At 35.3% G+C, this 16,713-nt stretch overlaps 1 protein-coding gene across 1 annotated transcript in view; it reads left to right on the top strand.

Annotated features, from left to right (window-relative positions):
• Positions 1–16,713, top strand: part of LOC103085808 (complement factor H-like) — an 82,499-nt gene that overhangs the window by 21,729 nt on the left and 44,057 nt on the right. The window contains exons 8-10 of the mRNA XM_007459666.1: positions 754–927; positions 2,347–2,529; positions 2,968–3,144. Of these exons, the coding sequence (XP_007459728.1) occupies positions 754–927; positions 2,347–2,529; positions 2,968–3,144 (534 nt within the window). The remainder of the gene's footprint in view (positions 1–753; positions 928–2,346; positions 2,530–2,967; positions 3,145–16,713) is intronic.

The raw sequence follows: 16,713 nt of genomic DNA, 5'->3' as shown, positions 1-16,713 counted from the left end.
GCAGGCCTCTCACTGTTGTGGCCTCTCCCGTTGCGGAGCGCAGGCTCCGGACGCGCAGGCTCAGCAGCCGTGGCTCACGGGCCCAGCCGCTCCGCGGCATGTGGGATCTTCCCGGACCCGGGTACAAACCCGCGTCCCCTGCATCGGCAGGCGGACTCTCAACCACTGCGCCACCAGGGAAGCCCTCTATGTTCTTCTTTTAATCACTGCAGCTGTGGGGAAGAGAACATAAAAATTCACACAATGACTGTTACAGTCACAATGACTGTTCCTCCCTAAAGGAAAACACATTACTTCCATATTCATTTCATTGTCCTATGCAAGCCATGTGTTTATATCTACTTCAAAGGGGCAGGGGTATACTATCCAACCAAGCATCTGGAGGGAGGAGACTCAGAATATTTGTAAATAGTACTTGTGAGAATGACAGAAGCTGAGGAACTTGCAGAAAGTGGAAAGAATAGCTGAAGTGATATACCAAGAATTCGTTGCCGGGTATGGAATATCATGAAGCATGTGTTGGCTTTGGAGAAAGAGGATTCAAGAATCCAGCGGGCACAAATATATTAGATGAGAAATACAATGGAGGGAAATATGAGTGATACAGCAGGAAGGGTATGAGGCTGTGCTCATTTTAATGACATTTTGTGCTGTACTAAGAACAAATAACATCCACTTTTATATTTTTATATGCTTGATTATTTTTAATGGATAGTTATTTCTGTATTGTACACATATCTTTTTTCTTTTCAGAAATAACATGTGATCCTCCTTATATTCCAAATGGTGTTTACACACCTCAATTAGCCAAATACAGAGGTGAAGATAAAATCACTTACGAGTGTAAACGTGGCTTTGCTCCTGTGATCCAGGGAAATGTTGCAATGTGCACCAGCCAGGGCTGGTCACCTGCTCCAAGATGTTCATGTAAGTTTCACTCATATCTTGACCTACTTCTTAATTCTGAAGTTTCTTTCTCTTAAACACACAAAAATGGGGACAGAATAAATCCAAGTATTTGTCCTACTGTGTATGCAAAGTAGAGGTTTTAGAGGCATTCTTTGCTGTTCAAAGTAGACAGTTCTAAGGAGGAATAAAAACATTTTTGTAAACTAAAAACTCTTTAAATTTTTTGCTACTCAAAGTTAAATATATATCTGTGTGTATGAATGTATAATTCTCTAATATAATTCTAATATCTGAACTAAAACATTGAGTAAGACTTACATCACCTAACACCTAGTATATTAGTTATCTAATGCTGTGTAAAAATATTCTCCCAAAACATATGGGCTTAAAACAACACACCTTTATATTCTTAGAGCTCCTATGGGTCAGGAATTAGGAAGTGGCTTAGTTGGCTAGTTCTGAATCACACTTCTTGGGTTGCAGTCGGGGTGCTGGCCTGGGCTGCAAGTCACCAGAGTATTTTATTTCTAGGGATGCTTCCTTTACCTTTTTTCAAGTGTTTTCTGTCTCTACAATCATATTCTTTTTCTTTATACATCACAGTTTATTGTAAAGATGCACTACAGTTAAACTCGATCTTGCATGAAAGAAAAATGTAATGATACAAACAATAGATCAGTGACCTCAATGTTAATTCCAGGCATAAGTCCAAAATGATTTTTCAAAGTATGAGTCCCTTAAAAAGGAAGCTATTGGGCTTCCCTGGTGGCGCAGTGGTTGAGAGTCCGCCTGCCGATGCAGGGGACACGGGTTCATGCCCCGGTCCGGGAAGATCCCACATGCCACGGAGCGGCTAGGCCCGTGAGCCATGGCCACTGAGCCCGCGCGGCTCAGTGCTCCACAACGGGAGAGGCCACAACGGGAGAGGCCACAACAGTGAGAGGCCCGCGTACCGCAAAAGAAAAAAAGGAAGCTATTATCAGTATGAAACAGATTTCAATGTGCATAAGAAATATAAGAGAAATATTTAATCATGTTAAAGTTTGGTTTATGAAAGAAAAAGAAGACAGATGAGCTGCATGATAAAATTTGTACTTTCATCTCTTGATTGAGATGCTAATTTAGTCAACCAAGGCTAGGACTTATGTACTTAAGGATAATTAAATCAATAGCTCTGTATAGTTTTCTACCAAGAGAGCTCACATATAAATTTTATGTAATATGACCCACAAGACATAATTTGATCTTCATTAGCAAAGACCTCCTTACATACCTCAGTCATCTGAGTTTTCTATAACTTTTCTTTTCCTAGAAACTCTAACACAATGAGGGTAATTAAGCTAATAGGAATATAATTCATAGATGAAACATCTGATCTCTAATTTGATTGCTTACTACGGTAAAACATTATTCATACCTTTTTTTTTTTATTCCAAGTTAAACCTTGCGATTTTCCAGTAATAAAACATGGAAGCGTACCTTATTCACGTAGAGGATACTTTCCAGCAAGCATAGGTCAATGGTTCTACTATGACTGTGATCAGTATTTTGTGCCAGAAATTCGCCAGCCTTACCTTAGATGCACACAAAAAGGATGGACTCCAGAAGTACCGTGCCTCAGTAAGTAAACCTCTTAATTTTATGTGTATAAATCTTCCAAAGAGTGGAGAAACAATAGTACATAAGTGAGTACAATTAAGTCTTACACAACACAAATAAGGCCAAGGGTCAAGTTCTGTGAGCAAAAAGACCCAAATAAGCCTTCTTTTTATGAGGAGCTCTCCATGGAAATCACATGAGAAATATAGAGACTTTATAAGAATATCTGCATCATTTACACATATTGTAATTATAAAAACTAAATATAAATAACATGGTATATTGATATTTTTTCTTTTTTAACAAACACGTGGTAGTAGCTTTCATCTTCATTAAGTTATTTGTTCTTTTTGAATACTAATGCATTGTCAGGTAAATACTATAAAGTTAATTTTTAATGTGCTATTTTACCAAATATATGTTATTTTTTTTCTTTTCTCTTGTCTTTATGATCCTTAGGACAATGTACTTTCAAGTACTTGGAAAACGGACATTACCCAAATTATGAAGAAAAATATTTACAAGGTGAAACTGTAAGAGTTCGCTGCTATAATGGCTACAGTCTTCAGAATAACCAGAACACAATGACCTGTACAGAGAATGACTGGTCTCCTCCTCCCAGATGCATCCGTGTCAGTGAGTAAACTGGTCCAAGGTCCCAGTATATTTATAATTTTCTAAGACTCAGCTATACTATCCACTGCAAAATGTTTTTATCAACTTTTTCTTGTCTTGCCAAAGGACTTATTTAGTTTTATGTTTTACAAGTGTGTGTGAGTGTATGTACAGACTTCTTGATAAGTATGTAACAAAATAAATGTGCCTATTGATAGACATTAGTCAAGAATACAGGGGGAAAAAAAAAACAGAAAGAAGAAACCTATAATAACAGAGAGATGTCAGCAAGATGGCCGAATAGGAGTTTTACTGTCTCTCCTGATACAAACTTTTACAATCATGAATCGATAAGAATATCTTTGTAGGATTCTAGGAGTCTAGCAGAGAAATTATAGCACACTGTTGGAGCACAGAGATTCAAGACTGAATGCATCAAAGAAGGTTAGAGGAACAGTTTCACTTTACCTGTGTCACCTCTCCCCTAAAGTAGCACAGCTTTAGTGCCCAGAGAGACCCCCCTCAGCACAGGATTTCACCTGTGGGGGAAAATAAGAGCATGTGAGTAAGGGCCAGCTTCCTCAACTTGCAATACTGATCAAAAGGCCCACTTCTCTTTCACCCCATCCGGAATACTGGGGTAAATCTGCATGACCGGGGGGGGGGGGGGAGAGGTCAGGAGTACAGCATCCAGGGCTAGAATTCATCAAGAGACAAGGATCCTACTGAGCATTTTGTAGACACCACCAGCTGGCTGAGGTAGAGGTGAAGAAGTTCAAGGAGATGACAGAGGGCCTGGGGCCCAGCATCATCAGGGACCTCGCTGTGGCAGGACTGGAGATGCAGGTAAAACTGCTCCAGAGCCTGGGCCTAAAATCAACCCTCATCACTGATGGCTCCACTCCCATCATCCTCTTCTTCAACAAAGCTTTGGGTCTGCTGGGGCTCAGGTCTGAGGCCCAGCCCCCAGCCAAGAAGGCAGCCTCGGGGCCCAGAGCCCAAGAGGGCTTGCTTCTCCCCTCCACTGCTGGCTCTCTTAACTCGTAGAAGCAACATGTCATGCCTTAGCCCCCTACTGCACTGACAAATAAAATTGACACTTCTGGGCATTTTTAAAAAAAGGAAGCCCACCCTCTAACCATTGCAGACACCTAGTTTGTGAATCCTTCTCACCCATGGGCACCCTCAACACATCCACATCCCCCTGCCCCCTGGCCAGCTCCCTGTGTATGTCCCCAAGGTGGCGATGCAAACTTTTGCAGATGAGACGTTTTGCAGTGAGACATCTAGAAGCCAGCCTGACCCTGTGGGGTTGTGAGAAAATACACAAACATGAGCATTTGTCATTGTCCCAGGGAAAGCAACCAGGAAGCTGTCAGCACACAGACTGGCTTTGCCAGATAGAGGGAAGCATACAATCTTCAAAATTCTCTCCCACAAGGGATCAAGATGTGTGGAACTTGTGTGTCCTTAAAAAAGGTCTGGAAAAGCCTGTAGCAGTGTGACAGAATGTATTTTCCTCCCCAGTCAGTCTGTAAAGACTGGAGGAAGCAATTGCTTCTTTAAGTGTGAAGACAGCAACAGGCGACTTCAAGAAACAAAAAAATCAAAGGACTACAATACAAACAAAGGAGCATAATAGTTTTCTGTTAACTGACCTCAAATAATGGATATGTACAATTTATCTGATAGATGCTTCAATATAGTTACTTTAAAGAAATTCACTGAGATGCAAGAAAACACAGGCAATTCAAAGAAGTCAGATAAACAATAATTGAACAAAACAAGAATTTTAACAGCGAGATAGAAAACATAAAAAAACAAAACAGTAATTCTGAAAGTAAAGAATACAATGAATGAAGTGATAAATACAATGGAGAGCATCAACCACAAACAATCAAGCAGAAAAAAAACTCATTTGAAAGTATCCTGTCAGAGTGAAGAAAGCCTACAGGAATGATTGGAGACCATCAAGAGAAACATTGTAGAGATTATGGGTGTCCCAGGAGAAGAATGGGAGAAAGAGCAGAAAGTTTATTTAAAGAAATAATGGCTGGGAAGACATGGACATTCAAGATCATGCATTTCATAAGTCCCCAAACAGATTCAAACAAGAGATATTCTATATACAAGACACATTGTAAAACACTGTCTAAAATCAAAGGCAAAGAGAATTTTTGAAGCTGAGAGAAAAACTTCCACAAACAAAAGGGATTCCCCATAAAGATATAAGCAGGTTAATAAAACTGCAGAAACACTGCACACCAGGAGAGAGAGGGATGAAATATTCAAATTACTGAAAGAAAAAAACCTGCAACTGAAGAATTATTTGCCTGGAAAAGCAGTCTTGTAGCAATGAACGGGATATAAAGACTTTCCCAGACGAATAAAAACTGAAGGAATTCATTAGTACTAGATCTGTCTTACAAGAAATGCTGAAAGGAGTTCTTCAAGCTGAAAGAAAAGGATGTTAATTAGTAATGTGAAACCATGAAAATATACAACACATACAAAATAATGTAAATTGTGATATCAAAAACAAAATAGGTGGGGAGGAAAGTGAAAGGATAAAGTGTGTATGCAATCAAAGTGAATTTGTTATCAGTTACAAATAGACTGTTAAACCTATAAGGTATTTTGTGTAAGCCTTGTGGTAACCACAAAACAAAACCTATATTAGATACACAAAAGATAAAGGAACCAAAGTGTACGACTACAGAAAATCATGAATTATCTAAGAAAGGGTGCAAGAGAAAGACCAAGGAACAATATTTACTATATAGTGGCCAGAAAACAGTTAATGAGATTGTATTAGTAAGTCCTTACCTATCAATAATATTAAAAGTAAATGCATTCTATTCTCCAATCAAAAGACATAGAGAGTGCATTAAAAAAAAAAAAAAAAAAAAAAAAGGGAGAACAAACAGAAGATCCAACTATAAACTACCTAGAGGTAAAACTAAACTGAAACTCACTTCAGCATTTAGGACACCCAAAGGCTAAAGTGAATGAAAAGACAATATTCCATGCAAATGGACATCAAAAAAGAGCAGGGATAGCAATATTTATTTCAGAAAAATAGACTTTTAGTCAAAACTGTAAACAGGAGACAAGAAGGTCATTATAAAATGAAGGGATCAAATCAAGAGGATTTAACAACTGTAAATGTATATGTATCCAGCATGGGAGCACCTAAGTACATTAAGCAAATTCTAACAGATCTAAACAGAGAAATAGTAGTATAATAATAGTAGGGGAGTTCAATACTCTACTTTCAAAAATGGGTAGATCATTCACCCAGAAAATCAATAAAGAGCAATTCGACTGGAACCAAACTTAAACAAATGTACCTAACAGACATATCAGAACATTCCATTCAACAGCAGAATATATATTCATCCTAAGCATACACAGAACATTCTCCAGGAGAGATAACGTGCTAGGTCACAAAACAAGCCTTAAAAACCTTAAGATGATTGAAAGTATACCAAACATTTTTTGGACCACAATGGTATGAAACTAAACAATCAGTAACAGGAAGAAAAGTAGAAAACTGACAGTATGTGGAAACAAAACATTTCTCAACAGTGGGTCAAAATAGATATCAGGGAGAAATAAAAATATATTCTAAAGGAAATGAAAATTTAAGCACAACAAAAGCAGTCCTATGAGGAGCATTTATAGTGATAAAATCGTACATTAAGAAAAAAGGAAGATCTGCAAAAAATGAGCCAATGTTATACTCAAAGAAAAAGAACAAACTAAGCTTGAAGTTAGCAGAAAGAAGGAAATAACAAAGATCAGAACAGAAATATATGAAATAGAGGCCAGAAAATACAACAGAAAAGATCACAACATACCTGCTTTTGCAAAAAGATAAACAAAATGAACAAACCTAAAGCTAGATTAAGAAAAAAAAGAGATAAAACTCATATAAGTTAAGTCAGAAATGAAAGATGAGACATTACAATTGATGCCACAGCAATGCCAAGGATCATAAAAGACAACTATGAACTATCATATGCCAACAAATTGGATAACCTAGAAGAAATGGATAAATTCCTAAAAACTTATAATTCAACAATACTAACTCATTTAACAATAGAAAATCTGAACAGAGTAAAATTAGAAATAAAATTGAATCAGAAATTTAAAATCTTCCAATGAAGTAATGCTCAGGACCAGATGATATAATTGGTAAATTATACCAAGGATTTAAAGAATAAATGCCAATCCTTCTCAAACCATTCAACGAAACCCAATGGCATATTTTACATAAGTAAAATAAATAATCCTAAAATTCTTATGGAATCACAAAATAACCCCTTTTCTTGAGAAAGAACAACAAAGCTGGAGGCATTACACTTCCTGATTTCAAACTATAGTTTGAGAGCAATAGTAATCAAAATAGTATGATCCTGGCATAAATAATAGACACATAGCCAATGGAACAGAATTGAGACCCAGAAATAAGCCCGTGTGTCACCTAATATTTAACAAGGCAATCAAAAATACACAATGGGGAAATGATGGTGTCTTTAGTAAATGGTGCTGGGAAAACGGGATATGTACAAATAAGAATGAAATTGGACCCCTATATGAAAACACCAACAAAAATTAACTCTAAATGAATTAGAGACTTAAATATAAGACCTGAAATCATAAATGTCATAAAAGAAAACTTGGGGAACTAGTTTCTTGACATTGGTTTGGGCAATGATATTTTTTGATATGTCACCAAAAGCACAAGTAACAAAAACAAAATTTAAGTGGGACTATATTAAACTAAAAGTTCTGTTCAGCAAATCAGCAAATGAAAAGGTAAGCTATGGAATTGAAAACCATATATCTAATAAGAGGGTAATATTTTTTAAAAAAGGACTTTACAACTCAATAGCAGAAAAATCAAATAATCTGATTTAAAAATGAGCAAAGGATCTGAGTAGACATTTTTCTGAAGAATACACACAAATGGCCAACAAATACATGAGTAGATAGTAAAACAATTACTAATCTTCAGGGAAATACAAATCAAAACCACAATGAGTTATTACCTCACACCTTTTAGAATGTCTTTTATCAAAAAATATAAGTGTTGGCAAGGATGTGGAGAAAAGGGAATCCTTGTACACTTCGGTTGGAATTTAATTTGTTACAACTCTATGGAAATCAGTGTGGAATTTCCTCAAAAAAATTAATAGAACTTTCATATGATCCAGCAATCTCATTCCTAGGTATGTATCCAACAGAAATAAAATCAATATCTAGAAGACATATCTGCAGTCCAATGTTCATTTTAGCATTATTCACAGTATCCAAGCTTTGGAAACAACTTAGGGGTCAGCAAATAAATAAAAGAATAAATAAAGATGTGATCTATATATGTAAAATGGAATATTACTCAGCCACAAGAAAGAAAAGAAGTCCTGCCATTTGATACAACATGGACGAACATAGAGGACATTATGCTAAGTGAATAAGAAAGAGAAAGAAGGAAGGAAGGGGGGAAAGAGAAAGAGAGAAAGAAAGGGAAAGAAAAGATTGAATTCATAGAAACAAAGAGAAGGAAGGAAGGAAGGAAGGAAGGAAGGGAGAAAGAAAGAGAGAAGGAAAGAAAGAAAGAAAGGGTGGAATGGTAGTTACAAGGACATGAAGGTGAGGGAAAGGGGGAGATGCTGGTCCAAAAGTGTAAGGTTTCATTTATAATATGAATAATTCTGGGGATGTACAGCTTGGTGATATAGTTAATAATACTATATTGTATGCTTGAAATTTGCTAAGAGAGTAGATTTACAGCATTCCAAGAACACATACAAAGAAAAGGTAATATGTGAGGTGATGGATGTGTTAATTAACCCTATTGTGATAAATGTATATGTATTTCAAATCATCTCATTGTATACATTATACATATAAAGTTTTAATTGTTAACTATACATCAATTAAGCTAGGGGGATACCTACAACATACACAAAAGATAAAAGGAAATAAAAAATTACAAAATAATCAAATAACAATGAAAGATAGAGAGAAAGACATTGAAAAAGCAATTGCAGAATAAGCTAGTTAACAAAATATCAATAGTAAGTGCTCACTTATAATTTAAATGTAAATGGACTACACTCACCTATCAAAAGGAATAGATAGGTGTTTTTTTAACCTGAATGGTTAAAAAAACAAGATTTAATAATTTGCTGTCTATAAAAGTCTCATTTTAGAATTCAAGACACAGATGGGCTAAACATGAACATATGGAAAATGATATTCATGCAAATAAGAGCCAAAAGACAGCAGGAGGGGCTGTCAGAAAAAATTGACTTTTTGTCTAAACTGTTTCTTGCAACAAAGAAGGTTGTTATATAATAATAAAAGTGTCAAATCAACAGGAAAATGGATTATAAACATATAAACACCCACCATTAGAACTCCTAAATATATAAACCCAATATTCACAGGTCTGATTAGAAGAAATTGAGAGCAATACAATAATAGTAGGAGATTTTAATACTCCATTTTCAATATTGGATAGAATGTCCAGACAGAATTTTAATAAAGAAAAAGCAGACTTGAACAACACTGTAAACTAAATGAACCTAATAGATATGTACAAAACTTTCCACTCAACAACAGAAGAATACACATTCTTCCCAAGTCCACATGGAATAATCTCTGGAAGGATATGACCTGTTTGGTCACAAAACAAGTCCTGACATATTTTAGAAGAGAGAAATCATGCCAAGTATCTTTTTTAACCACATTGAAATAAAACAAGAATACAGTAACAGAAAAAAAGAAGAAAAGAGAAAATCTACAGATATGTGCAAACTAAACAGCAAACTCTTGAACAACAGTTTGATCAGAGAGGAAATCATAAGGAATTTTAAAAAAATCTTAAGATAAATGAGAACAAAATAGGGCATACCAACAATAACGAGATACTGCAAAAGCAGTACTGAGGGAAGTTTTTTATTATAAATGCGTACATTAAAACAAAAGAAAGATCTTATGTAAACAACCTAAATTTATACTTTAAAGCACTAGAAAAAGAACAAACTAAGACCAAAGTTAGAGAAAGGAGGAAATAATGAAGATAAGAACAGAAATAAATCAAGTGAAAAATAATTTAAAAAAATCAACAAAATGAAAGCTTGGATTTTTGAAAAAATAAACAAAATTGATAAAAGCTTAGCTAGACTAAAAAACATAGACCACTCAAATTTAAGACAAGTAAAATCAGAAATGAAAGAGGAGACATTATACAGGATGACTCAAGAATAAAGATAATCATAGGGACTAATGAACAAAAATATGCCAACAAATTTTATAACCTAGAAGAAATGGGCAAATTCTGAGATACATATAACCTACCAAAACTGAGTCAAGAAAAATATATAAAGTCTAAAATGTCCAACAACAAATAAGGATATTGAAGCAAATCTCCACCAAAAAAACCTCCCAAAAGAGAAATACTGGGAACAGATGGCTTCATGGGTGAATTCTTTGAAGCATTTAATAAGAATTGGTAACAATCCTACTAAAAACTTAAAAATCAAAGAAAATTTACATTCCCACCAACAGTGTTCCCTTTACTCCACACCCTCTCCAGCATTTATTGTTTCTAGATTTTTTGATGATGGCCATTCTGACCAGTGTGAGATGATATCTTATTGTAGTTTTGATTTGCATTTCTCTAATGATTAATGATGTTGAGCATTCTTTCATGTGTTTGTTGGCAGTCTGTATATCTTCTTTGGAGAAATGTCTATTTAGGTCTTCTGCCCATTTTTGGATTGGGTTGTTTTTGTTATTGAGCTGCATGAGCTGCTTATACATTTTGGAGATTAATCCTTTATCAGTTGCTTCATTAGCAAATATTTTTGCCCATTCTGAGGGTTGTCTTTTGGTCTTGTTTATGGTCTCCTTTGCTGTGCAAAAGCTTTGAAGTTTCATTAGGTCCCATTTGTTTCTTTTTCTTTTTATTTCCATTTCTCTAGGAGGTGGGTCAAAAAGGGTCTTGCTGTGATTTATGTCATAGAGTGTTCTGCCTATGTTTTCCTCTAAGAGTTTGATCGTTTCTGGCCTTACATTTAGGTCTTTAATCCATTTTGAGCTTATTTTTGTGTATGGTGTTAGGGAGTGTTCTAATCTCATACTTCACAATGGAATATTACTCAGCCATAAAAGGAAACGAAATTGAGTTATTTGTAGTGAGGTGGATGGACCTAGAGCCTGTCATACAGAGTGAAGTAAGTCAGAAAGAGAAAAACAAATACCGTATGCTAAAACATATATATGGAATCTAAGAAAAAAAAAAAAAAGGTCATGAAGAACCTAGGGTTAAGACAGGAATAAAGACACAGACCTACTAGGGAATGGACTTGAGGATATGGGGAGGGGGAAGGGTGAGGTGTGATAGGGCGAGAGAGAGACATGGACATATATATACTAACAAATGTAAGGTAGATAGCCAGTGGGAAGCAGCCGCATGGCACAGGGATACCGGCTCGGTTCTTTGTGGCTGCCTGGAGGGGGGGGTTAGGGAGGGGGGGAGGGAGGGAGACGCAAGAGGGAAGAGATATGGGAACATATGTGTATGTATAACTGATTCACTTTGTTATAAAGCAGAAACTAACACACCATTGTAAAGCAATTATACTCCAATAAAGATGTTAAAAATTTTTTTTAAAAATAAACTTGGTTAGACTATGACTGTCCCAGATTAAAACAAAAAAAAAAAATCAAAGAAAAGAGAATACTTCCAAACTCATTTTATGAGCTCAGCATCAGTCTGATAGCAAAGCTAAAGATACCATAAGCAGAGAAAACTATAGGCTTATAGAAAACTATAAGCAGAGAAAACTATAGATTAAAAAAAAAATCAAAGAAAAGACAATACTTCCAAACTCATTTTATGAGCCCAGCATCAGTCTGATAGCAAAGCTAAAGATACCATAAGCAGAGAAAACAATAGCTAAAGATACCATAAGCAGAGAAAACAATAGCTAAAGATACCATAAGCAGAGAAAACTATCTGAACACAGATGCAAAAAATTGTAGTACAATGATAAAAGAAATTAGACAGAGATAAATGGAAACATATCCAGTGCTAGTGCATCAGAAGTTTGAGTGTTGTTAAAATATCCCTACTACCCAAAGTGATGGACAGATGCAGTTCAGTCCCTACCAAAATCCCACTGGTGTTCTTTACAGAAATGGAAAAAAAATCATAAAATTTGTATGGAACCACAAAAGGCCTGAATAGCCAAAGCAATCTTGAGCAAGAAAAAACAGCTGAGGACATCATGCTTCCAGATTTCAAATATATTACAAAAATTACTGTAATCAAAATAGTATGCTACTGGCATAAAAACAAATATACAGTCCAATGGAAGAGAATACAAAGCCCAGAAATAAACCGACGCATTTATTAATAATACATAATTGAGACACAATTAACTTATCTATGACAAGGGTGCCTAGAATACACGACTGGGAAAGGATAGTCTCTTCAACAAATAGTTTTACTGAAACTGGATATCCATATGCATATGAAAAAAACTGGGACCTTATTTCACACCACATACAAAAATCAACTCAAAATATATTAAAGATTATATGTAAAATCCCTTTATCATTATATAATGCCCTTTTTTGTCTTTTTGTTATAGACTTTGACTCTGGCTACCCCACCTTTCTTGGCATTTCCATTTGCAGGAAATATCTTTTTTCATCACCTCAATTTTAGTCTGTGTGTATCCTTTTTTTTTTTTTGCGGTACACAGGCCTCTCACTGTTGTGGCCTCTCCTGTTGCGGAGCACAGGCTCCGGACACAAAGGCTCAGTGGCCATGGCTTACGGGCCCAGCCACTCTGCAGCATGTGGGATCTTCCCGGACCAGGGCAAGAACCCGTGTCCCCTGCATCGGCAGGCGAACTCTCAACCACTGCGCCACCAGGGAAGCCCTAGTCTGTGTGTATCTTTAGCAGGCAGCATATAATTGGGTCTTGTTTTTCTATCCAGTCAGCCACCCTATGTCTTTTGATTGGAGCATTTAGTACATTGACATTTGGAGTGATTATTTTTAGGTACGTACCTATTGCCATTTTCTTACATGTTTTTTTGTTGTTTTTGTAGTACTCTCTGTTTTGTTTTATTAAATTTTTATTGGAGTATAGCTGATTTACAATGCTGTGTTAGTTTCAGGTGTACAGCAAAGTGAATCAATTATATATATACATATATATGTATGTATATCCATTCTTTTTCATATTCTTTTCCATATATGTTATTACAGAATATTGAGTAGAGTTCCCTGGGCCATACAGTAGGTCCTTATTAGTTGTCTATTTTTATATATACTAGTGTGTATACATTAACCCCAATCTCCTAATTTATCACTTCTCCCTGTGTTTCCCCTTTGGTAACCATAAGTTTGATTTTGAGATCTGTGAGTCTGTTTCTGTTTTGTAAATAAGTTCATTTGTATCATTATTTTAGATTCCACATATAAGTGATATCATACAATATTTCTCTTTCTCTGTCTGACTTACTTCACTCAGTATAACAATCTCTATGTCCATCCATGTTGCTGCAAATGGCATTATTTCGTTCTTTTTTGTAGCTGAGTAATATTCATATATATATATATATATATATAAAATACCATTATATATATATATGGTGTGTGTGTATATATATATATGGTGTATGTGTGTGTATATATAATATATATATATAATATATATATGTATTATATATATATATATACCACATCTTCTTTATCCATTCATCTGTCAACAGACATTTAGGTTGCTTCCATGTCTTGGCTGATGTAAATAGTGCTTTAATGAGCATTGAGGTGCATGTATATTTTCGAATTATACTTTTCTCCAGATATATGCCCTGGAGTGGGATTGCTGCATCATATGGTAGCTCATATTCAGTTTTTTAAGGAACCACCATACTGTTGTCCATAATGGTTGTACCAGTTTACATTCACATCAACAGTGTAGGAGGGGACCCTTTTCTCCGCACCCTCTCCAGCATTTATAGTTTGTAGATTTTTTGATGATGGCCCTTTTGACTGGTGTGATGTGTTACCTCATTGCAGTTTTGATTTGCATTTCTCTAATAATTTGTGATGTTGAGAATCTTTTCATGTGCCTCTGGCCATCTGTATGTCTTCTTTGAAGAAATGTCTATTTAGATCTCTTGCTGATTTTTTTTATTGGGTTGTTGTTTTTTTTTTGATATTAAGCTGATTCTATATTTTGGAGCTTAATCCCTTATCGGTCACTTTGTTTGCAAATATTTTCTCCCATTCTGTGGGTTGTCTTTTCATTTTGTTTATGGTTTCCTTTGCTGTGCAAAAGCTTTTAAATTTAACTAGGTCCCATTTCTTTATTTTTGTTTTTATTTTCATTACTCTAGGAGGTGGGTCAAAAAAGATATTGCTGTGATTTATGTGAGAGAATGTTCTGCCTGTGTTTTTCTTCAAGAGTTTTATAGTATCTGGTCTTACATTTAAGTCTTTAATCCATTTTGAGTTTATTTTTCTGTAAGGTGTTAGGGAGTGTTCTAATTTCATTAGTTTACATGTAGCCATCCAGTTTTCCCAGCACCACTTATTGAAGAGACTGTCTTTTCTCCATTGTATATTCTTGCCTCCTTTGTTATAGATTAGTTGAACATACGTGCATGGTTCTATCTCTAGACTTCTTACCCTGTTTCATTGATATATATTTCTGTTTTTATGCCAGTACCATACTGTCTTGATTACTGTAGCTTTGTAGTATATTCTGAAGTCCAGGAGCCTGATTCCTCCAGCTCCATTTTTCTTTCTTAAGATTGCTTTAGCTATGCATGGTCTTTTGTGTTTCCATACAAATTGTAAAATCTTTTATTCTAATTCTATGAAAAATGCCATTGGTAATTTGATAAGGATTGCATTGAATCTGTAGATTGCTTTGGGTAGTATAGTCATTTTCACAATATTGATTCTTCCAATGCAAGAACATGATATATCTCTCCATCTGTTTGTGTCATCCTTGATTTCTTTCATCAGTGTCTTATAGTTTTCTGCATACAGGTCTTTTGTTTCCTTAGGTAGGCTTATTCCTAGGTATTTTATTCTTTTGCTTACAGTGGTAAATGGGATTGCTTCCTTAATTTATCTTTCTGATCTTTCATTGTTAGTGTATAGGAATGCCAGAGATTTCTGTTCATTAATTTTGTATCCTGCAAATTTCCCAAATTCATTGATTAGTTCTAGTAGTTTTCTGGTGGCATCCTTAGGATTTTCTGTGTATAGTATCATGTCTTCTGTGAACACTGACAGTTTTACTTCTTTTCCAAAGTGAATTCCTTTTATTTCTTTTTCTTCTCTGATTGCCATGGCTAGGACTTCCAATACTATGTTGAATAATAGTGGCAAGAGTGAACATCCTTGTCTTGTTTCTGATCTTAGAGGAAATGCTTTCAGTTTTTCACCATTGAGAATGATGTTTTCTGTGGGTTTGTTGTATATGGCCTTTATTATGTTGAAGTACGATCCCTTTATGCCCACTTTCTGGAGATTTTTTTATCATAAATGGGTGTTGAATTTTGTCAGAAGCTTTTCCTGCATCTATTGAGATGATCAAATGGTTTTTCTTCTTCAATTTGTTAATATGGTGTATCACATTGATTGATTTTCATATATTGAAGAATCCTTGCATCCCTGGGATAAAGCCCACTTGATCATGGTGTATGATCCTTTTAATGTGCTGTTGGATTCTGTTTGCTAGTATTCTGTTGAGAATTTTTGCATCTGTGTTCATCAGTGATATTGGTCTGTAATTTTCTTTTTCTGTGATACTTTTGTCTGGTTTTGTTATCAGGGCGATGGTGGCTTCATAGAATGAGCTTGGGTGTCTCTAAAAGTTTGACAGAATTTTCCCATGAAGCCAGCTGCTCTGGACTCTTGTTTGTTGGAAGATTTTTAATTACAATTTCAATTCCATTACTTGTGATTGTTCTGTTTATATTTTCTACTTCTTCCTGGTTCAGTCTTGGAAGGTTGCACCTTTCCAAGAATTTGTCCATTTCTTCATGTTTGTCCATTTTATTGGCATATAGTTGTTTGTAGTAGTCTCTTATAATCCTGTGTATTTCTGCAGTGTCAGTTTTGATTTCTCCTTTTTCATTTCTAATTTTATTGATTTGAGTCTTCTCCCTTTTTTCTTGATAAGTATGGCTAAAGGTTTATCAATTTTGTTTATCTTTTCAAAGAACTAGCTTTTAGTTTCATTGATTTTTGCTATTGGTTTCTTCATTTCTATATCATTTCTTTCTCCTTTGATTTTTATGATTTCTTACTTCGTACTAACTTTGGGTTTTGTTTGTTCTTCTTTCTCTAGTTGCTTTAGGTGTAAGGTTAGATTGTTTGTTTGAAATTTTTCTTGTTTCCCGAGGTAGGATTGAATTGCTATAAAATTCCCTGCTAGAACTGTTTTTTGCTGCATCTGATAGGTTTTGGGTCGTCATGTTTTTGTTGTCATTTGTTTCTATGAATTTTTGACTTCCTCTTTTGTTTCTTCAGTGATTTCTTGG

The sequence above is a fragment of the Lipotes vexillifer genome, unplaced genomic scaffold (assembly GCF_000442215.2).
Source record: "Lipotes vexillifer unplaced genomic scaffold, Lipotes_vexillifer_v1.1 scaffold830, whole genome shotgun sequence".
Lineage (NCBI taxonomy): Eukaryota > Metazoa > Chordata > Mammalia > Artiodactyla > Lipotidae > Lipotes > Lipotes vexillifer.
Note: the sequence above shows the minus strand (reverse complement) of the source record. Positions and strands in the feature narration are given on the sequence as shown.